This window comes from Merops nubicus, unplaced genomic scaffold (genome assembly GCF_000691845.1).
Source record: "Merops nubicus isolate BGI_N331 unplaced genomic scaffold, ASM69184v1 scaffold6495, whole genome shotgun sequence".
NCBI classification, from domain to species: domain Eukaryota; kingdom Metazoa; phylum Chordata; class Aves; order Coraciiformes; family Meropidae; genus Merops; species Merops nubicus.
In genome coordinates this window covers 22,782-47,462 of record NW_008610166.1, presented here as the reverse complement: position 1 = coordinate 47,462, position 24,681 = coordinate 22,782, and the positions used below count along the sequence as shown (strand labels likewise).

The following is a 24,681-nucleotide window of genomic DNA, read 5'->3' as shown; positions in this document are numbered from 1 at the left end:
CATTGGAGTGAACACAACATTTCTTGCCACGTCAGCCCCTGACTACATCCCACTGTACCTTCCCAGGCCACACACATACTTTGCTTCTTCTACCATAATCTTTTCTAGGAAACATATTGTCTTCTACTTCAGAGACTCATCTGTTCCCAGATAATCGTCTCCTGCCCCCGTGACTCCCAAGTCACTCCACTAATTCATTTGGGCCACCCAAAACCAAGGTGCTGTCTGAGATTGCTGCTGCCCATAAATACTTCTTTCAAGTTACCTCTTTTCCTCTAAAATACATTGACCAATTTTCAGGTTTTAGCTTTATTTTCTAAATTTCTCCCAAATTTCTTCATAAGACTTGTATAACCAACACAATGCCAATAAATGCTTTGAACTCAGTAAATCTACTTAGCAGTGTATATAAATCTTGAAGTGTAACAAATACTGCATGTCTTGTACATTGTACAGCCTGTTTCTCATCTTTGCATGCCAACCTCTCCTGGCTTCTCCAGAAGACCAAAATCAACTGCAAGCTTATCACCCTGATAGGCTTCCCCATCTTCATCCTTGCTAAAGCATCCTGTCACACACCCATCCTCTACACTTGCTTTCGGTCCCTCTGGACCAACGGCCATGGGAACACATCTGCCTCCAGCAGCGTATTCCTGCATTGACAGATCTAGGCTGGAAACAAATATAATACATTGGTAATGATCATCATACCATGTATCTGTGGAGGCTTGAACATACTTTAATTTCAAAGGTCAGCAACATTCACCTGTGACTTTCAGGTTTTCAAGTTTCTAATGGAAAGATAAGATCCAGAAAAGGAACTTCTATTTCAGCGTTCAGAATCTATAATTTATTTATTCAAACTAAAAAAAACCAACCCCAAAACAAAAACCCAAACAGCAGAACACAGGTGGAAGCTGAACTTGCTCTCCTGAAGTAACACAGTTACATTCTTAATACCAATTACAAAACCAAGTTTAGTTAAGGGGATTGTTAAGAAAATCAGCACTGACAAAACTGAGCCATGCAGTCCTGCACTGTCACCTCTTGGTTCCCCGGTGGCACGGTCACCGTGCAACTGAAGATGGAGTACTCTGTGATATCCTTACAGAAAGGCAGAGTCTACCTCTGCAGTCTTATTCATACTTTTCTTCTAGTATTCTGTGTGAAGTATCACACAGGGTATTACCTCCACATAATGAAAAAATGAATTTAGATATTTATGAGGTGTCAACCAGAGCAGTCATATGTTGCACATAACTGAGATACATGCTGAAATACTCTTAAAAAAGGATATAATACAAGCAGAGGATTTGCTTGCTAGGAAAGTTAGCCACACTTGCTGTGCAGATGGCTGCTACACTGCAACGTATCTGTTTCCCTCTTACAGCTGACGCTGCTTCAAATGTCTTTTTTATCAGTGCCATCGGGGGGGAAAAAGGGACTTGCATGTTATGGCTAGGCTATCATTCAGTAGTATCAAGTAAATTACTCTGAGTAAATAAATTACTTTCAAAATGTGACACAGACATAAAAAAAATACTGGCAATGCTTTTAAATCAACACTGTCTTTATGGTAATATCTTTATGACAGAGTTATATTATTCCAAGTTCATACAGACTGTACATTAGAGAAGACCAGTGTAATGGGTAAGCCTTCCTTTTAAATCCATTATTCCTGCAAAACCACTTTTTTTAAAAAAACATACAAATGCAATAACCACAACATTATCAAAAAGCACTTTTATAAAACTGAATGTAGTTTCTCAAACTAAAAAAAAAAAAAAAATCTCAATTTTAAAAAGAAAACTAAGCCACTCAACTGCTAAAATATAGAATGAGAGCATCAATCTAGAAAAAGCATTAAGCAGAATACTGATGATATGCACACAGCTTTAAAGCAGAGAAGAACTAAGATAACACAGAAGTAATAGTTTGATACTAAACTCCAAATTCCAGCAAATGAAACACAACATAAAAGAAATAAAATATGAATCAAATAAATGTGGATGTTCATCAGTATTTAAAGCTTACACAGATTTTAAGGAGGTTCTACAAGACAAAAATAGGGATGGTGTAGAGCAAGAGTACTCACTTGCAAATCTGGCCTGTGTGCAATCCCACCTCCAGCCACTGACTTCCTGTATGATCTTTGAGCAAATTTCTGAATTTATCAAATGCCTTTTTCCCCAAAACTAAAACTTGAGTGATACTGTCCTTCCTGCAAACATTAAAAGAAGGAAATCCAAGCATCTTGAGGGAAAACCCACTGGAACTCTAATCTGCTCTTTAATGCTGACACTGCAGGACACTTGAAGTTAATTTATTTGTTGTTTAAAAAAAACAAAACACACACAAAACCACACACTAGAAACAGGTAATACCTAGCAAAGCAAAAAAGAAAAAGACAAGTGCAATTTTATACTAGATGAAAAGACTGAGAAAGAAGAAATTTAGAGTTCTTGATGGGAGGCAGAGTGACATAGCTCCTCAAATATTAAGTATTGAACATTTAGAAAAATTTGACTTAAACCACAGGAAGAACTCCCATTCACTTCTTTATATAAAACCAACAGTGACAAAGGTAGCCCCCAAACACTTACCTTTTCAAATTTGGAAACAAGGTCTAACTGGAATAGTTGACTTGCTAAAAGTATGTATTTTATTTATTTTTATTTTTTAAATATGAAAGGATACGAGGAGTCCCTTCTGTCCTACACACCAGGTAGAGACATGCAGCAATCACGTGAGTCATCTTTCTCCCCCGAGTTAGGTGTTTGCTCACAGCCATCTTGAAAAAATTAAAGGCAGTATCCAGACAATGTTGATTGAGTTGGAGCTGGTTTCCCAAGTGGTGAATCTGGCGTTTCCCTAGAAACATTAACAAGAAGAAGAAAAAAAAAGCTTAATAACTTTGTACTTAAAGTGCTTTTGGGGTGGTTTTTTTGTGGTTTATTTGGTTTTATTTATTTTTTAAGACAAAACATGAGGGGCAGACTTTGGATTTCATCTCTGTGTGAAACAACAGCCTCTCAAGTTTCAGGAACTACATATGCTCAGCTCCTCAGAACAAAAAAATGCCTCCTTTGGGACCGAAATTCACACAATCAATGAGCCCTGGAAAACAAAGCCACAAACACCAGCCCCAGAGAGCCTCCAAAACACTGCCAAGCCTTCTCCACCAAAAGATTATGCCCCCCTCCTTTACGATAGCTGGACAATTAGCACTTGGTTAACTGTAGTGATGAACTTCTGAAAAGCGGAGGTCATGGCGTGTTCCACACCGATGTGCAAGCAGAGAAGACGTTTTGCTGCAGCTCCCCAAGATGAAGCTTGCAGTTCCTCTGAGCACAGCAACAGCCCACAAGAGGAGCCCTGCGGGGCTTGCCCGTGACCACCACCGACGGGAGCCACTTCCTTCCCCAGAACGCTTTCGCGCCCGCGCCTCCTGTTAAGGCTTGGCTGCCAGACTGCCGACATCAGTTTGTGGCCTCAGGAAGGCAAATGTGCCTTCACCCTTAAATAAAGGTTCTGGACGATTCACGGCAGGAAGTGGTACAGCTGCTGGGACAGATGCAGGAAGCAAGGTCTGGTCCATCCTCACCGCTTCAGCTTCGGTTTTTTTTCGGAAGAGCATGTCGAAAAGACAAGAAAAAGATGGGGGAAGTCCTGAGGAAAACAGAGCACTGAAGTTCCTCAGCATACGAGGTCAGACAGCACATCAAGAAAAATCCTTTAATTCAATGTGCCGGGCAGATGTTTCCAGTATGTGCATTTACAGGAAACACTTGGTCTGTTCCCCTCAGAGATGACATGAGCAGCTTTGCTGAAAAGGACACAGCTCCTGTGCCATGTGCCACCACCACTATTGCTTACAGAAAATTATTTTGACCAAGCAGTGCTTCCAGAACACCACCAGCACCTGTACAGACCACACATACTGATTTTACACACATCCCTACAACATCATCACTAATAACACAGTAAATCTGCATAACCTCCAAACAACCTTCTGCCAAAAACATTACTGCAATTTGGCTTTCATAAAAACCGACTCCAGACACGCAGCCAGGGTCAGCAAGACTCCAGCCAAACAGGGGCTGCCACAAAACAACAGCTTCTCCTTCCTGCACAAGTGGCAATTAGGGCACTCACCAACGAGATCTCCTTTAAGGCACCTCGGTCAACCAGGTGTAACACAATAATGACAGAGGAAGGACACCTTACGTTCTGCAGGAGGTGTGGGTACAATAAGCCACTTGAGTAATCCAAAGCCCATTAAGTGAATAGTTTTTCCATGGCCACCAGCATGCCCTGGACTGGTGCTCATCAGCCTCAGGCTCCCAAATACAAATACTGCATAGTCCCAAAATTAGGATAGTAACCAGTGCTCCTCCTCCCTTGAACTTTATTTCCAACTCCACAATCTGAATGCTGACCTGGGCACAGGGATTTCCCTGTCCCTAAGAACAAGTCGGTTTGTTCTCACTGGGGGCGGGGGGAATTTCCTACCCCTGCGGGCTAAAACTCGTGTTTGCAGTGGCAGCACAGCGGCATCCCCGATTGCTCCCCTACCCAAGCAAGTCCACCCCAAGGGCCAGCATGGACCAGTGAGGCTTTGGAAAGCCACCTCTTCCTATCACGTAAGCCTCCTATTTTATCTGGTTATATTTTGCCACATAGGGCTGCTGAGATGAAGACAAAGCAGCAAATGAGTAACAATCCCTTTAAATAAGATGGTGCAGTTCAATGTCCTCGAAGTCACAAAGGCAGCTGGTAACAAGAAACAATTTCAGCAGTTTTAAGTGCTGTCAGAATTTTGCTTTCAAGTAAAGCTTTTGTAAAACCAAAGAGAACAGTGGCTCCTATGCCATAGAACAGCCGTATGCACTCCTGGACACTTTGTGGGCTACTGGTGGAACCAGTATGCAGGACCAGGCTGGTGTAGGCCACCAGGCAAGAGGAGGTGATGTGGAAGCTTCCCATGCTACCAGCATGCCAGCAGCTGATGTGGTCCTGAGCACACACCATAGAACAGCCCAAATGAGCTGGAGATGCAGAGTAAGAGCAAGACAAGCACCCATGAGACTTCTCCATCAGGACTCCCCATGCCCATCTGCATTATGAGGTTATCCTCCTCCCAAGAATGGAACCCTCATTCAGGGCTCCACACCTCCAAGGACACTTCAGAAACAAAAGATACACCAGAATAGGAAAAAAGTAACAATGAGGAAGCAATTTGAAATTAATTTCTTTCATAAGCTATTTTTCCCACTGATCTGGCCACATCCCCAAGCTACCATGAAAATTCCGAGTATTATTTAACATTTTCTTAATTTCAAATGTTGAAATATAATTCATCTTAATCCATCCTAGACAAACAGTACAATTGTATGAGCAATATAAGCTTTTTTAGCTGAGCTCTTCATACAGTATCAATATTTTTAAATGCAATTACTTTAGGGGTGACCAGTCATTGTCATTACTGACAAACACCAAAGAGATCTAAGAGCACAGAAAGGTACTTGTCCACTTAGGAAGTGCTATTTCTTTGAATGTTTTGGTCTTCAGCAGACCAGTAAAGGCTTTAATTCTCTGTGCTAGCACTCCCTCAAGCTGCTTTGCAGTATTATGTCAGTCATATAGTTTGTGGAAAATAACTGTTACACTGATGTCAATCCCCACAATGAACAACTTACAAGCACCTTGTTACAAGAACAAGAAGCACCTCAGAAATTATGACTAACTTGTTTTGTCCTTATCTGCTACAAGAGAAAAAGCAATGTGCTGCTTATAGCATCATCTAAGATAAATATTTACATTCTGTAACCAGTTCCTTATTTTAGTAAAGAAAGATCAAAAGCTTTGTTGCTGCCTCACCACCCCCATCCTCCCACCCCTTGAATTTAACATGATAATAAAATTATATTTTTCTAATATCTTATGTAACACCACCAACAACAAAAAGTTGGAACAGTTAGCATTAGCACTTGTGCTTCTAGATTTCTCCACAGGGAACAAGATACCTTGCACCCTTTCTGGATCCTTCAGAGCCTCAAGAAGCACCTCCATTCCCAAGGAAGCCCCCAGAAAGGCAGGAATCAGCTAAAGGGCTGTTGTGCCAGCACTGCAGTACAGGACCAAACCGCTGTGCAGTGCCCCCACCCTGGTCAGATGACAACCAGAAGCCTGTAATTTTGTGATTTCCAACCTTTTCTGACAATCTCATCGATCTGATGTTTCCAGAGCTGAAAAATGTCTCTGTAATAGTTTAAGTATAAACATAGCAATTTGATCTGTTGGTATCTGAAAAGTTAATGTTCATACTTAGAGAAATGGATCCTAAGAATATAACCGATCAAAATAAATTCTCTGTCCAATACTCCAGTTACTGCTGACAAAGAAACATGAACAGAGACCAAGTGCCCACTGATACTGCCAGTCCTCAATGTGAAAATTCCTCCTTGTCAAACCTTGCTGAGCACACAGAGAGCTTCCTACACAAGTGACTGCTCCCCCAGCAATACAGGCAGTGCAGGGGGAAGCTGCAAAGCAGCTACAAGCTCCAGGCTCATTCCAAGATGGGCAATTCCCTCCAGCGAACCTACTACACTACATCTATTGGCCCTTGAATGTACTCCCACTCCCACTGCTCCTCACTAGCTGGGTGGCATTTTATAGCCTTCCATTTGCTGTTTACCTCCTGACTGTCTCTGTCATTTGCTCTAGACTGCCAGCATGGCTTCAATCAGCCCTGAGGTTGGCTAATGCCCTTTCTGCCAGTTTGACCATATGGTTCCAGCTCTCTGCAAGCATGCAACAAGCCTTATGATCTCAGCCAAACCAGTGGGAATATCCAACATTACCAGGCAATTTATTAGCAATCTGCTCAACTCCGTATTCACCAGATTACATTGCAGAGTTATGAACTCAAATGAATTGAACTGCTCTACTGGATGGAAAAGAACAGAACTGCCACACCTTTTAAACCCTGCCATGCTCTGGATTACAAAACAAAACTCAAGACAACAGCTTTCTCACTTTCTTATCCATTTTATCCAGTAGAACAGGTTTTTAAAAACCTTGAGTGGGAACACTACTCTAAAAACTTGTAACTTCTCTCCCAGCACTATAAAGGAATATAAGCATGTGGAACAGTCAGAAATAGCTAGTGATTTTTTTTTTTTTTTCTAAATTGCTAGGTGAGAGTACAACATATAAGACAAAATATACAGGGGTAACCCAAGTCTCTTAGTAGGTGCATCTTTTATTAGTGCTTGCAGTAAGAGTTGCCTCTTTGGGGCCTTACAGTTTGACTCTTTCTAAAGCAAAAGAAATAGAGCCTTTAAGGTCAAAGCTTACACTTCATGCTGCCCTTGCAATTTAGTGATGGCATTAAAGTGGTGTCTAAGTAACTCTGGGAAAAGGACAAGGAACGGCATCTTTCTAAAAAGGCAGAGCCAGCTCATCAGTAAGATTACAAAAATCCTCCTCCTTCCCTCACCAGTAAAACAGTAAAATTCTTCTCCTTCAAAGAGCTAAAGAACAAAATTCTAGAAACTACAGATATTTTGCAATGTATAGGATATATACCAGGCAGTTCTCATTTCTTCCTCAAAGACTCATCAACACCACCAGCACAGAGGGGGAAGCAGGGGGACAAGAGAGGAAAAAAAAAAAAAAAGGCAGCTTGGACTTCTGTAAGCAACACATAAAATCAAGTTCCCAGGCTACCAAGCAGTAAAGTTTATCACGCTCCTCAATCTACACTGAAAAACAAAAGGCTCTTTTCAGTTTTTAGTTCCAAGTCCACTAAAAAAAAAAAAAGTGTTTCTACCCATCTACTCCCAGCATGCTGAAAGAAACAACATCATCCTCTCAACCAATGCCAACCTCAGTCTTTGAACTGGCACGTAAGACCTGAACTGACAGGTTCAGATACGACTGACTGAATGCTACTGTCCTTTGATTTCAGAAAATTTCTATTCTTTTGATGGAGGAAACAGTGGTTATTACAAAACAAGATGTGTAGGCATGAAATCACTGTCACAAAAAAAGACTTTCAGAAAATATTGCTAATATTAAATGCTTACACAAGAGGCAGTTGATAGCAAAACTGCAGCTTAAGTTATAATAGAAGGCAAATAGAAAAAGGGAGGAAATCAGACTCATTCTTTACAAGCAATTTTCTTTCTTTTATGATCTCGTTACTACAGAAACATCTTGTTCTCTTTCACTATTCAAGAAGAATCGCACCTTTTTTTGGATCCCTTAAAAGTCAGTCATGTCAAGCAGCTACTGCTATGCAGTACCCTCATCTGGCTTCTGCCTGCTCATCTGCAGCCCTCCCCTCTCAGACTGACAGAGATTTTAGCACTGCTATTTCTAAACGTAGTACTTTTCAGTACTAAGCGCAAGTTTCCAGGGAAATAACAGGCAGTACACAGCCAGAGCTTAAATGAATTGTTATTACGATACTAAACTGCATCATCAAAATCCAGGCATAAAGATTTTCCTCCCTTTTTCCAATTTCCTCAAGGGGCCCTAGAAACCAGCGCTACCTGAATTGGGCAATAGAGTCATGTTAACAGCACTAATCCTTTTTTTGCAAAGAGGATTGTTATGGTAACAAACACTAGATTCTATTAAAGGAAATGTTTTGGATGATTTTTGCTTGGGTATTCACTTACAGAATCTGAATTACTTTAATGACTGAATTTTATATGTGCAGATTTTATTCTGCATTTGAGTTTTCACTCCTTTTCTTTCTTTGAAAAGGCTTCCCAAAAGAACTCCTGAAAAAGGGAAAAAGAGCAGGTTTTATGCATAGGCATCCCTTCGTGCTTTGTCATATCTTTCAATTTCAGCACGTCCCCGCTCAAAGCCTGAATGAATTTCCTGCTCTTTGCTCCATGCCAGGCTTCTATGTTATTTGTACTACAAATAAGTAAAAGAAACAAACCACAACAGGGAAAGCCCAGGAATAGCAGTAGGGCTGCTCTTATGCAGACTGGTCCCAAAAGCCTAATCAAGGGTAGAGTCCCATGATCAAAGACAAGAAAACATTTAAAGCCCAAACAATGGGTGGGGAGGCCGGGAGGAAACAGAGGCGATGGCTGCAGCAATCCCATGGAGGATTTCCAGCAACACGCTCAATACTGGGAGTGAGAAGCAGCTTTATCTCCACCAGCCTGTGATAAAAACGGCCAGCGAGCAGCAGAAGTAGCAGCACAGCAGGACATTACAGCAGCGCTGACCCCGCACAACAGCAGCGGTGACTTTATGAAGGCCAGCTAACTGCTACTGCCAGCAACACCCAGCGGCTTCCGAGGAAAGCGACGAACATGCTGGCCTCATCTCCTCACTCTGCTCAACTTCTGCCAAGCCTCAAACCCCGACTTGGCCACTGTCTAATTGTGGGTGCACTCCACGTTCCCGGGCTCGTGTCCTTCCATGAGAACTCCCCAGTTCCTCCATGGGATGGGTCAGTCTCAGGGCTGAGTAACCTGGAGTCCGTGCATGCTCAGCCCCCTCCAACTGATGCATCCTGGTGCCTGTATCACCTAGCAGACCTTGGGACTGCCCAAAGATAAGCTCACTCCTCTCATCTCAGCAGAGTAAAACAGTTCCTGGCGCTTTCCCTATGATATTCCACCAACTGTGCCAGCATAACTGTTTGTGGGGATGCACAGAAAACCAAAAAAGTCAACTGATCGTTGTTAAAAATAACCTTGTGAAATTTAAAAAAAAAAAAAAAAAGACTTAATCCAGACCTGTTTACTGAAGGATTGATGCCTCCACTTTATCTTTTGAGGGCCAGACCCAGACTACGCCAGCACAGAGACCTGTATTCAATTCTCTGCCTGCTGACAACAATCCAGCCCATCCATTTTGCGTCCCATGAGAGCACCCCAACTACCAGGTGCAACTCGCTGCCCCCCCGGTAAAGCCCTTCCTCTTTTGCATGTCAAACATTCATTCATTTATACTTTCAGCTCAAGAGAACTAGCATGCATCTTTAAGATTAATGGCTTAAAAGTCCATATAGCGGTCGCTGCTCCAACTTAAATATAGCGGTCCCTTCCTAAATATTTAATACTAAGCTACTTTTCTTTCACCTAGAAAAATCTGCTGTTAACATCTCTTCCCAGCAGTTATCTGTACTTCTTTAAGTATTCTTTCCCTCAAAATTGGCCCTTGTATGCCATTAATGCCAAAGCAGGCCTGCAAAGCACCCTGTAACTTCCCCCACCCCCCTCCTCAAGCACTTTTTCCATCCCCCAATTATATGATACCTACCACTCCCCCACGGGCAGCCTTTTTGCATGTACAGCAACTGGGCATTTGAATGAATTTGCTTTATCCACTCTGAAAAATCTGGCGTTGTAAGTGGTTCTTCTGACCTTTTTTGCATTCAGTTCCTGGAACTCTGCTTCCCTCACAGGTGGCACTTCCACTGCTGCCACTTCACTCCCATTATTCACCTAACTGCTACCCCTGCTTCAACAATACCACATTAGAAGCCATGCACCTCAACTACTGCTGATCTTGTCACTTGATCAAGTGATCTTGTCACTCCAGTAAGTGAAGTCCTTACTGAACTTCACTTGTGGTGTCAAGAGCTCAAAAACCACAACCAATGCTGACGTTAAAAACATAACAAAAAATCCCATTCTGTTGATTCATTAGCATCTGAAGGTATTGGAACACAACTGGCTTAAGTCAAGCTAAAGCCCAAGCTGTCACTGCAGACAGGATTCCCACCTCCAGCACAACATTTACGTGGCCACATGCTGATACAGGTGGGGGACCTTGCTCTGCAGAAAATCAGCTCAAACAACAAAAACTTACATTTTCATTTGGATGAGTTCCCCCCATATAACTCAACAAGCAGCCTCCCAAACCCTGACAGCAGCAGAACGTGTCTGGGGTGAGGAAAAATGCTGTCAGCAGCAGCATACACGTGGATCAACTTAAGGCAAATGTGAGACTGTAGCCTAAATGGGTCAAAGAGAAAAGTACACACTATTCCTACGCTTCCTCCTGCTCCCCTGCTACTGCCACTCCCACCAGGCAAGTGAGCTCACACAGAAGTCTGACTTATCACAGCTTAAACAAATGCTAACATGCTCATTAGTTCTTCGTATATTAGAATGCTTGAGGTCATTTAATCATTTTTGGAAGCAAGCAAATATGGTTTCTCTTATATCCCAAAGTTTTGTCAACTGAATTTTTTACTCATACAAGATTTGCAGCTGTTTCAAAGTTGAAACAGCTGGAAGGCTGCACTGCTGGCAAGAACTGTGAGCACAGGCATGATTAATGTAGCATAACCCTTACCTATCTGACATTAAGGGAATTAGAAAGAAAAATTGAAGATAGCAAGAACTTTTAGGCAGTGGTAGCTTTTCAGCAGGCAAGATTTCCCTCTGAAAGCACCATCAGTTACACTTTGCTTTAATCTGTCTGTTTCCTATGGACAGTGACTTTTTTCCTTTTTTTTTTACATTACATTTTAAATGACAGTTATTCTTAGAGATTTTCCTATATCTATATACACGTAAAGCTTTTTCCCCACTCTTATCAATTACCAATTGTTACTCTTGTCACAACAAGGAATGAAACGTTTCTGCTGTCACACAGCATTACTGCTGATCCACTGTTGAAGCACTACCTTCAACCACCCAAAATCATTTCTACATCACTGCAATGGAAATAAAATTGTTCATGGCATAATCTGGTTGTTTTTAAAAGATCACATTTTAAAAGTTTCAAAAACCTGTAATAGTAGCATTATGAAATAGATCAGAACTTGTTTCATACCTACAAAGCAAAAAGCATTTAAATAACAAGCAACTGCCATCAATCCACACAGAGAGAAAAAAAAAAAAAAAAAAAAATCAAGAACACACCAGAATATAGTAAAAAAAAAATAAATCTGTTTCCTATTGGTAAAAGCTATCAAAATCTTTAAAACAAAACCAAAATGAAGACTAAACACAAAGGGATCTACTGCTGTAATGGAAAACTACAGATGCGAACAGCATATAAATCAGTGCAGTGTTATCTGCTCGCTGACAGCAAGTTCTAGGGCCTTCCCTGCAGATCAGGGCTTTTGCAAGGCAAAGAAGACTGAAAGCTGACAGGAGCCATTTTTCAGAGCCTTGCAAACACCACGGAAGCAGACAGAAGCCTTGGGAGCAGAGGTGCTTTGCATGGATGAGGAGGACGCAGGAGCTGAAGGCATCCCCTGGTCAGAACTGCTGCTGAGGCCAAGGAGACAGAGACAAGAGTAGAAGTAACTGAGTTACTGCAGCTCAACAACTACCACTTCTCGGCTACACTGCAGCAACTATTAGTCAAGGCCCTGCATACTAAGATTGTTTAAAAAATAAAAATCTTCCTGTTAAATCCATCTTACCTGCTATAAAAGCCAATCCAGCCTTTTTTCCTGACAAGAGGCTCCTGCTTATCTCTGTGAACCTTTCCCAATTCCCTTGTACACCTTTAACACTTACCTTTTAACACGCCTGAGAACTGACTTCTCCTCAGACACATGCAGAACAATTTTCCTCCCCTAGAGTTCAGCCCTGCTCCTCTGCACGCCACTTGTTCTGTCAAAATACAACTCTCAGCGGCAAGTTTTTTTCCACCGTCCATCACCCAGCTATGTAGGCAGGAAAGACCTTACTGATAGAGACTAACACACACTCTGCTCCCAGCCTGTCCTTGGCTTAAGGTTGCTGCTGCTTCTTCAGGACTGAAAAAAACCCATGAGCTCAAAACTCATATTGGGTTCTGGTTGGTTCTTGTTTGGTTGAGTTTTTTTATTTTCTTTTTTTCCTTTTCCCCCTAATTCTACATGCAGATATAACAAAAGGACATTCTGTCCCCGATCCAGACCTTACCCAACTGACAGTCAAAGGTGTATGACATTGCAATTCCAAAACGTAAAACTTTCCATAAATGTCAACTAATCGGCAAATCTCTAAAATCATCTCAAAAAACAAAAATATAGTGTGAGAAAAAGACTGTATAGAGAAGCAGCTGGGGGGTGTGATGAAAAAGAGTCAGTTATTAAAGATATCAAAGGCATAAGAGATAAAACATGATCTAAAAATGGAAGCAGGAGGGAAGTGAAATCAAGCTGGGAAAGGCCCAGAGACGTTACAAAAGCAAGAAAGATTGTATTAGGTTAATACTTATTTAAGTCACTTTTATAAGAAGCTGACAAGAGTGCTCAAATACTTCTTCCTTTATGGAAGGGATAAGAAATCTGGCAGTTAGGTAAGAGAGCATCAATCTTTATCCAGGCTGCAGTTAAAGAACAAAATTCTGTCCTTAGTTTGTCCCTGGTAGCCAAGCCCGTCCGCCACAGATAACAAGGAGTATGAATCTAAGGGGGCTGCTCTCCTTTACTCCTACAAATGGCCTACTTGGACCACAGCTACAACTGCCCCTGATTATTTTATCTGTACACTGTCCATAGACGATGAAAGAAGTAACGGACAGAGTTTCAGACTCAACTTTTGAGTTTCTTTCCTTTTTAAACCAAAAATAAGTGACAGTTGCCACAAATGTCAGCTAAACCATGCAGTGAATCACTGAAGCTATATATCAAGCCAGTCTCTCCTGCTATCTGCCTCAGCTTCAAGTTGAAAAGAGGTTTAGGTTTAAGGAGAGAATGCACAGATTTCAGGAACAGCTGTATATTTCTTGAAACAATAACATTCTTATAAGTCAGATGTACAGACTGTTCCAGCAAAGGCTTAACATTACAATGCCACCTCTGCACTCCTACAGAGCCAACGAGGCCCTCTCGGAAAATACTTGGCATATTTGAATGACATCTATCTATGTTTGTGATCACTTCCATTTATTTGACACTGCACTCTACATACAGGATGTCATCTGCAAGGAGGGAATTCTCACTAGATTTTGTTTTCCTCAGGAGCCCTATCATCCTAAAATTAAAGATGGAGAACATGGGGGGTGGGGATGGATATTTAAAGACCCAGGGACTGGACTTATAGCCTTCACCAAATTCCCAAATGTGGTTTGTTAGAAGAACAGAAGAGTACTAAACTTCTGGAAGACAATGTAAGTTTAAGCCATAAATAGACATAAGCATGCGTTCGAGCCTAAGGAATAGCAACACAAAATGAAAGGAAAATGTAAGCACCATGTTGATGGGAACTTACAACAAAACTCATGGGACTTTGTAATAGTTTCCCAAGGGAACTGCTGGAAACTCCCATGGCTTGGAACATATGAATCCAGGAAGAGGAAAATACAAGAAAAAATGCATGATATGGATTGATCCCATATAAGAAAAATGGGCTAAGATGATTTACTAGGTTAAAGTAACTACTTGAGCTTTTGGAAAACTATAAGCTTGAGAGGCTGCTCTGTGTGACAGAATCATTCTGTATCCTCAGGGTACAGAGTGGGCAGGAGGGGAACGAAACCACCCCTTCCTCCCCAAACAGCCATCTCTGCTGACTCCTACAACAGCCTTCCAGCCTGCTCAGTTTGCCAGGAGAGCAATATGGACCTAATGCCAATCAGACAGACAACCTGACCTGTACAGCAAAGACCCACCTATACTCAGGGTCCCAACTCTTCTATTTTTTTCCACAGTCATCACTCCATTCTAGTTTTCCTAAACTAAATATTGTATTACCAACACAACCCACAAAAAAAAAAACTCAACACTTGTTCAGGTGACAAGGTCTGAGAAATTCTATCCATAACTGATTCTTTAGGTACCAACTTCCTTTACTCTTCTACATGATTTCCTTGCCTCTACTGAGCCTGTCCTTAGGAGTTAAAGAAAATTTTGGGTAAGCACAATCACATTTTTCTGTTCTTTATGTGCTAAGCCTCAAAGATCAATTGCAACAGGGTTTCTTCTGTGCAGTATGACTCCAAGATAGGATGTGAGATCATCCATTAAACATACATATCCAAGACTAGATGCATTATTAATTCATTTTCCCCTAGGTAATACGGCATGGTGAAAAATAGCTACCAGAGAACATACTGACTAAAGACTTAAACAGAAATCAGTGGATTTATGTGATGATTGCTATGCAGCAGCCTAACAGATCTCGTTAAAGGAGACATGGATTCTTCTCCCCTGATACTCTCACTGCTCCTATAGTGTAGATGTTGATGTTCAACACAAGGAGAATACTGATTGCAACATACACCAGAAACAGTTCTTACACCAGTTGTGAGAATGATCTATCTGAATTTAATATTGCCTGAGTGACTACTGTCTCATCTTTACAGCATTTTTCTGATTAGTGACAGTGTTTGGTAAAATCTTTCTTTAAATAAGTTAGCTATAAAACACTGGCCTGCCTCAGTTTCAATTAGACAGGTGCTGTAAACACCAAAATGAGATTTTAGCATTGTCCTCTTTGACTTTGTGGAGCTGCAATCAAGGAAGCTGCCCTAAGGAATCGCTTAACATCAGCCTCATCTCAAACCTAACTAACACATAGCTTCAGTGGAGTCCACAGAGTAAATGCTATTTACTGACCTCTTTTAAGATCCAGAAGAATAAACAAACACTTCAATCAACAGCCTGCCTCAGACCTGTTTATACTACAAGCAGCTCCTCACTGAAGGCCTTGGGAGTTCTACTGCTACATTAATCAACCTCAAGGACCACACTTTTCCCCCACAAAACAATTATAATCTGTCCCTTCCTCCTTCCTAGCTTTTGTATTTTATTCTAGAGCATTATGAAAAGCAGATAGGCAGATGAAATTCTGCCTAGCTTTGTGCAAAATGACCTTACATCCACATATCCATGGCCCCAGCAGCTACAATAGCAACAGGACACACAAGTTAACATCTGAGTATGGTCAAATGCCATCCCACTACATTATAGCACAAGTATAGGTGCTGCTTTGTTTAATCCAGCTTTAATCATAAGTATTTAAAGCCATGCTTCTATAGATAGGAAGCTGAAATTGGCACAATGAAATGTTTCTGCCCCAAATCAATTGTGATTTTAGCTTCTGGTAACTGTGCCTCTTATCATTTTGAATCACAGCACTCAACTTCAACATTCTGTTCCAAGTGGCTGTTGTTATGTTGTCTCCCTTTTATGCTCTCTGCAGACTAAATCAGGAATGGATATCTGACATAAGGATCCTTTCTCTTCTCAGCTTAATAGTGAGGAAGTGTGTCTGGAGGAGACTGAAAACCAAACACGACTCTCTGTGTGGAACCACAGAGGCAGGTACCAGTTCTTCACCTCTGCTGCATGATGCAGAGGAGACAAACCACTCCAAATATACTCTGAAGAATTTGATTTTTGTTTCCATGCCACCACTTACACTCCCTTATGCTCATCTTTATCTTCTGCCGAAGCTTTCTTAGGATTATATCTGGTATTTAATATTCAGTGTCACTGTTATCTCACAACTTTACTTTCCTGGCACAACAAAGCAATGTTTCTCAGAAATCCAAAGTCAGCTCAAAGCTTTTTTTCCTCCTGTGTCAAAGACCTTGATCAACATCAAGTTTCCTTTTCTTCTTAAAGCTGGTATCAAACATGGCAATGATGTCAGAATGAAATTTGTTGTATGTCAAATCAAAAAGTAAAAAGCAGAGTTGGGGGGAACAAAACTACCCACACATACAGTAGGAAAACTGTGTAATTGATGGCAAAAAGAACACGTAAGCACCAATGGGAGCCTTCACAAAGAACATCATGTCTATTCTCAGTCCTCCAGGAACTGAAATAGGGTGCAAACTACCCTCAAGAAGCCTATTTGCCATCAATGCACAGTAGAGTCACCATGGACAGAGTGGAAAGAGACCGAGGCATGTTTATGATCCACAGGATGTCCAACAACTTTATTTTGACCACAGCTACAGATACCCATTTGCTCTCAAGAAAGAAGCTGGCAGCAAGCAAGAGTTAACTTTTAGTATAGGGCCAGCTGGAATAACACAGACCACTCAGACAACAAACGTCACCTCACAAGCACCCTGGATTTGTTCCAAAAATCACTTGAAAAGTGGTATTCTTTCTTGACACGCTAAAGGACTGATTCAGCTTGCACCACAAGCAGTACTTTTGGTTTTCTCCTAAGTGTGTGTTAGGAACCATAGTGTCTAAATCTACTTTGAGATGATTTTGAATAGTCTCAAGATGCACATTTTCCCACAGTATCACTAAGCAAGCATGTAAAATATTTTCTTTGTATTTAAGCTTAAAACTAAAGACTTCATGCAGCTAAAAATGTTAGATTGTTTCCCCACCTCCCAAAAGAAAGACGCCTCTAGGTATAGAAATAGATTTTTTCAAGTTGGAAAGGGACGGTATTTGCAAAGCTTTTCACCCACATTAATACAATGAAACCACTTACAAAATTTCAGCTGACATTCAATAATTTTATTTCTAGCTATTTCCCTGAGCTCACAGGGCTTTCATGGGCAGGATAGTAAGCAACCATAACGCCTGCTTGGATTTGGCAAGCTGCATGGGGCTCAGGATAACAAGGCCACCCCTCTGAAACCCCCCCTCCCGTACAGATGCTGCCTTGCTGATGCTGGGAAGACAGCGCTGCTAGCCTTCGGAAACAACAGATCTGGATTAGCAAATACTCACAATTCTTCTCACATTTAAAATGGAAGCTGATAGAGAGAAGTGAATTATAAACTAAGTTATTACTAATTTACTACTTTTTCCATATAAAGTCTGCTTCGCCTCTCTTTGCTCCCCAGCAAACCTAGGGTAAGAAGCAGGAAAGAACACAGAAACCTCAGACTGAAGACTAGGAACAACTGCAGAAGTGGGGGCTGTATTTTTCCATCATTTTTCATTTTCTAAGAGCACTTTCCTAATCTTTCAGTGATTAGAAGTCATCTACTTTCTGCTTTTATAACAAATTAGTTAAAATATCAGAGGATGAAGTTATGAGAGACAGCTGAAAGGGGAAATCTGACATCCCCCATCTATCCTACCACCAATCACTCTTTGCATCAGCTCCCAGGGCTTTTAAAATGTTGGGCCAAGTCACAAACCAAGGAGAAGGGGGAAAAAAAAAAAAAAAAAAAAAAAAAAAGAGTCAATTTTTTCTACAGGTACCGGCCAGAGCAAAGAATAGAAGCAAGGCAAGCACTGACAAGCAGCAGCAAGCTTGAAAGTAGTTCAACAATAACATGCAACTCCTGTTTTGTTTAAGATGCTACGAAAAGTTTCTAAGCAGAAGTTTACAGCTGCCTGTGTATGCTCTCAAAACAAACAGTACACATACATATTCCACAAGCAAAGACATTATAGAATCATAACATAGTTTGGGTTGAAAAGCACCCTAAAGATCATTTAGTTCCAACCTCCTCTGCCATGGACAGGGACACCTCCCACTAGATCAGGTCGCTCAAAGACTCACTCAGCCTGGCCTTGATCACTTCTAGGGAGGGGACATCTGCAGCTTCTCAGGGCAAGGTGTTTTAGTGCCTCACCACCCTCACAATATCTCCTAAACTGATTTACAAAGTGTCTTTTCCCACGTAAAGATTTCTATGCATCTGTCTAAGCTTGCACACGTGCCCAAAGGAACCAGAAATTCCTTTCTGCAGCAAGGCTCTGCAAAACCCTGAAAATAAGTTCTAGGATGACTAATGAAGATGATCACCTATGCTTTAGCATCCATGCTACCACATCGAAGTGTGGCTGGAGACTCTGCAGTGTTTGTATCTCCCTTTTAGACAAGATAATATGCTGCCTTCTAAAAAGGAAGAATGCTCAAGATGCCTGTGTCTTATACATCAATTTTGCAAGGGCAGGAAACAGGCAACCTTCAGGTTCCCTGTGTTCTGTACTGCTACCAAAAAAACCCCTCAGATCAGACCTAACGACCAGTGTCTGGAGAGCAACTCATTCTCAGAAATTCATCCTAAATAGACTCCAAAACGCAGTGCAAACTACTGAACCTTATACAGCTCCCTTTGAAGCAATACTAAGTTCACAATTTCTACCATAAAAATGCATGGAATGCTTTCCCTGCATTATTGATTTACAAAAGCAATCAAATAGCATACCTGAAGTACAATGTAAATGATTCTCATATGCATTCTAATGAATGATCACACAAGACAACGTATGTGTCTAAATCCTGTACATGACCCAGCTCTGTGTATACCCCAGAAATGAGCTGTGATCCTGAACTGCTTTCTTAATATGCATTTCATAATACACTACCCAAAAGTACCACTAATCAACTGTGTGGGTTTAGAGCACATAAAGAATACACAGCTTTCTTCTAAAAGTCCTATTCCTAATTGATTTGATTACAAAATCATTTATATGCTCATTAGCATAACAAAATTTCGTAGGGAGTCACACATTTGAATATAATTAGCCACTTGTTTTGTTGCATCCAGTGCTAATGACCTTCCTTTGAAGAAGGATCCATGCTTGATTTTTCTATTGTTCAAACTTAAGAGAAGCTTCTTTGGGTTGAAAAGGCAGAATCCTCTAAACTTTAAACAGCTAAGTAACCAATTACCTTTTCACTTCATTTATGCTGTGTTTGTTTGGGGCAGCTTTGTTATAACAACATGAAGGCTTTAAACCTAGGTGATTAAAGCCAGACATCTAGATGCATATTTGGGATCCTAAAAAGCAAAGCCAAGCAAACACAGCTCTAAACAGCTCAAACCCAGGCTTAAGCATGCTGAACCCAACTCCTTGTCACACTGCTGGCAGTCCTTATCCACACTGGAGCCTGGCTTTGAGGAGACCATGCTGTACTTCTGCCTCTGTAAGTGCCATGTGCCTATAATTTCTATTAGAAAAAGTTTTAAAAAAAAAAAATCACTACATAGGAAACTTTCAATTCATTTTTCAAGTGTTACATTCTCAGCATAGGAAGTTACGCCTAAAGTGACAGCAATAATAGAGCCCTCAGGAGAGGTATACATTTGGTGTCTCTTCCCACCCTCCCTCAAATACTTAAATTTCCTTCATTTCCACCTACATGGCCAACGGTACTTAGGTTTAGTCTAAGCAGACTAGTACTCAGTTGTCTTTATTGTCCAAAATGATCCAATTATTTGAAGACAAGGAGCAAGGAAAAAAAAAACCTACATCTAGACAACTAGTTTACAGCTTTAAACTTACAACTTTACAACATGCTACGGTTTATCCATAAATAGGCAGTTCTGCAAAGCCTTAGGAAAAAAGCAGCTTTCTTTACAACTCTAATTACTGTACAACTGTCAAGGAGGAAAAAAAATACTTGATTGTATGTAAGTTTGTTTTTTCTGAATAAGAAGACCATCATGAAATTTATTTAAGATATTAAAAAGAAGCTATGTAGGATGTGCCTGGATTTTTTTTTTTTTTGTATGCTGGAGTTCTTGCCCTTCAAAACTTGCAAGGTTAAATTAAATGTTGTTTGTGAAACAGGTTACACGCAGCTTATGAGGAGATACCACTCTTCAACCTCCTACCACTGATAAAACACACGGTACCTGCATGTTATCCTCCTTTATTACTTAATGCAAGCCTTTATAAACTCATCACCCAAGAAGGAATCACGTAGACTACAGCACAGATATGGTCTCACACACCCAGCATCCAACTTCCTAAATTACCCCATATATAATTTTTACATCAGAGATAGTCTTAAGCTGTGAGGGAAGTTCCACTCTGAGTAGCTAGCAGGAGAGCAAACAATTTTCACGAAAAGCTCTACTTTGAATATATGATTAAAGAAAGAAATCCTCTCTCTCATGAACCCTCCCATGAAATTACAGTTGAGTAACTGACAATGGCAGAATTTGAACTTATTTTCCAGAAGTGTTTTAAGCCATGTCTAACAGCACCACCTGGTGATCACAGCTGTATGGTATTTTTAAGATACCCACTAAGTTAAGGCATAGGAATCAGCATATAAGAGCAGATTTTAATTCTGGTTGTGTATCATTTAGCTTTTTTCCCCCCATTAGAAAGACATACAATTCATACCAGTAAAGAGTAACATTTTGTGACTGTTAAAAAACAAATCATACTTGTCAGAGCTAGCATCAGCCAACTTCTGCTGGGAAATGGCAAAAGCTCTTGACACAACAACAGCCAGTAGAATAAAAATTCAGTGACTGGTTCAAATGTTTTAACATACTAGGTTTAAAGGTTTGGTTTATAGTTTGTATAGATGGAAAGGCCACCGCAGGATTAGAAACAGTCAAGCCTAGATTATTGAAATCACTTGAAAAATCAAACTGAATGTGACATATGGTCTATATTCTGACTTGATTAATATATAAACTGAATTAGCATTTTGGTCCTAATGCATTAAGAATTTTACTGCTGTTCCTGCGAAGCATCGCAGAACATCTAATACACAGTGCTGGAAAAACCCTCACGGATCCTGAAATGAAAAAGCACTTCCTAAAGACATCGCCAGCGACAAGAATTCTATTAGAGCAGAGCATTTCTTCTTCATCACTCCTTTTTAACTTGTGACTAAATTAGCACAGCCTGCACACTCCAGGGTGTGTGCTGGGAGGAGGGAGAGGGAGAAAACGGAAGATATAACGGCCTGAGGCACTTCAAGCAGAGAGCATCCATCTGCTAGCAGCAGTCGATGAACAGAACATTTCTAAAAAGCTTCCCACTCATATTAAGCCAAGCCAAAGGAACAGAAAACACCTCCCTTCGCTCTGACTGTGCAGGACTGAACGTAACAGGACGGTGGGTTATAAATATATGTTTGAAAAAAATTTAAAAAAAAAAAAGACACTCCCAACGCAGCCCTGCGCTCAGCCTCTCCTGCTGCAGCGCTGGTTGAGAGGCTCCTGCACATCCCTACGTCATCCATTCCCTCCTCCACTCTGTGGTGCCATGTGGAGGAGTGAAATGATCAAAGGGAAACAGAAATAGAAGAAGGGAAAAAAAAGGTGGGGTTTTTTATTTATTTTGTAAACCCCAGATCTTTTCACTGTCCTGATAAAAAGCTGCACGGCCCAAGCTAAGACCCAAGATATTTGGATGAGGGAAATGGGAAAAGGCAGCTGAGGGATGGGAGAGGCTAGGATCAAACTGGCTTTGCTGTTAGTGATGCTTATTGCGGAACAGGACTCCAGAGCTGTAGCTCTACCAGACAAAGGTCTCTGATGGCAACACCACTGGAAGGAGTTCCCAACCCTTTGCACATTATCTCGTTCCCATCTGCACACTACAGCACGTCAGCTCTCTGGGCTGACACAAGCACCTACTGGGAGCACAGCAAATCCCAGCACAGCAATCATCCAGGTTAAAAATAACTTGCATGTGTGCACAAAGCTGTTCTGGTTCAGACTGGAACCAAGGTTTGGTTTTGAGTTTTTTGTTGGTTTATTTTTTTTAAGCAGGCGGTTGACATAGGTCAGTCTGCTGATAAATTTGCTGGTGTGGCTGTACTGGACACAGGACCATCCTCTACTGAACACACATTTCATACCTAGTACAGAGCCCTGTAGTTTCCACTCATTGTATCTAATACCTCTCCAATTGTGTCCTCCATCAGTGCACCGTATTTGCTTGAGAAAAGCTGATGGAGCAATGGCATTGAGCACAAGCCAAAGTCTTTGCCTGAGTGACTTTTGGATAGTATATGCAACAGCAGTGCTCATCCATCTGGGGGGACACATCCCACAGCTGGAAGGCAATGAGACCAATCAAAGCTACATGTGGTTCTGCAGAAGGAATGAGGTGATAATGCTGTGGAGAAGCATCACCACTGGATGCCTATGACAGATACTGTGCCAGATGTGCCTGGGCAGGTGTTGTTACAGCCATACAACAGGAACACAACATGCCTGCACAACCTTTTGCAGACATGTTTGAGGTGATGTCACCTGTATCCTACTTCAGATGCATGCTCTTGGTTTCTCCAAGGCCATCAGCCACAACAAGATGAAAGCAGTTTGGGATCCCAGCTTGCTTGTGCCCAGCAGCAAAGAGCAAGTACAACAACTACAAGTGTGTCTGCAAAAATGCAAGTAAATAAACCCTAGCCTTTCTTATAAAAACAGTATCTACAGGCACTGATTTTTTTCTTATTGGTTAATCCTATAAAGGGTTCAGAAGTTTAATGCTGTGGTCATTAAGAAAAATCATCTACCAAGAAAACTGCAATAGCTCCACCAACAACTCATGCTCACAGACCCTCAGGCTCAGGGAATGCTTCCCTGCACTGTCACATCACCAGCTCTCCCATTTATTTCACAGAGCAAAACAAGGAGGCACTTTCAACACATGAAAAAGGAATAAGGCGCTATCAGAGAACACAGCATTAAAAAGAAACAATAACATTCTCCCTTCTCAGGTTTTGAACTTTAGTGCCTGTAAAATGATACAAACACTTCAAAACTCATGGTTTCAGTGTTTAAAAGACAGTCCTATGCCATGTAAGTGGCATACGTATTTTCCATCATCAAAAAAGAGAGCATCATGTACATGGAACTTATACTTCAGGTAACAAAGCTTTGGTTTATTTTAAGCTTGTCTAACAGCATTCCATAACTAAAATTGTTTAATTAAGAAGCCTGTTAGAAAAGGCAGATTACTAGCACTGAATTATACAGACATTATTACAGGGGGAAGAAGGATGAGAGAGGCACTTGTCTATTTTTTGCCACACTGTACAAGAAAGAAGACAGACCTATTAATATCCAAGTTCTTCTCCTTGTGAATAGTACTACCAGAAGTGAATGTCTGAAAAAACACGACCCCACTAGGTAAACTATCTTTGAGTAAACGATTGCTCTCAAGAGAAATTACAGGTTCCATGTAGGGAAATAATTCTCCATCAGTGAATCCCACAAACGTTAGAATATATTGTCCTACTCTGTCACACAGAAACCATCAAAGTTAACAGGGAGAAATTTTAAGATATGAAAGGCCAAAACTTTAATATCCAAGAAAGAAATTTTACAAGCGTGCTGAATTTTAGAAGCCATTTCCTCTTTTGTTTAGCAAAATGAAGCAGAGATTTGTGCTTCCCTGGCACAACAGTTTTCTTGCCCACAGCCAACCAATAAACTAAGAGACAGAGCAGAGGCAAGAGAGGAGACAGAGAAAAGGAATCATGAAAGAAGCCTTTAACTCCAGAGTCACAAACAGGCCAATTCAAAGCAGCTGAACACGCAAATATTTTTTGTTACTAGTTAAGACAAGAAGTCATCTGTTAACATTTGATTAGGACTTCAATTTTTTTTTCTTTATTTTTTTCAACTTCAAAGACAATCTTCAAAATTAAAAGGAAGAGTAACAACAAAGATCATCCTGACTCCACACACAGACTGAACAGACACCTCCGAGGAATTTTACAAATGTCTTTTCTAAGTTTTTCCCTTTTCTGGCTAAGCACACACAGGAACAGAGCAAAGGAAGACCAGCAAAGCTTGACTCAGGTATTTCAACTGTGTGAGATGCCATGCTCCAAGTTTTAAGTTGTCCATCAGCCTCTTGGCAAAATCATAACTTTAACTCCAGCAGATCCTCTACTCTTTTCTTAAAGGATCTCAGACACTCTTAATTAGAAATATAACAGATCTCATTAAAGGAGGCATGGATTTTTTTCCCTGATGCTGTCCGTGTAAGGACAAGCAGTCCATCAAAAGTATTTGAGACAAGTACTTTGTTCCTTTGGATGAAGATGTCCAAGG

General features: G+C 40.9%; 1 protein-coding gene across 1 annotated transcript in view; it reads right to left on the bottom strand.

Moving 5' to 3' along the window:
• Positions 1 to 2,367: 2,367 nt before the first annotated feature.
• LOC103773436 (transcription factor IIIB 90 kDa subunit-like) overlaps positions 2,368 to 24,681 on the bottom strand; it is a 40,671-nt gene continuing 18,357 nt past the window's right edge. The window contains exons 4-5 of the mRNA XM_008940805.1: positions 2,698 to 2,871; positions 2,368 to 2,384 (exon numbers count right to left, since the gene is read on the bottom strand). Of these exons, the coding sequence (XP_008939053.1) occupies positions 2,368 to 2,384; positions 2,698 to 2,871 (191 nt within the window). The remainder of the gene's footprint in view (positions 2,385 to 2,697; positions 2,872 to 24,681) is intronic.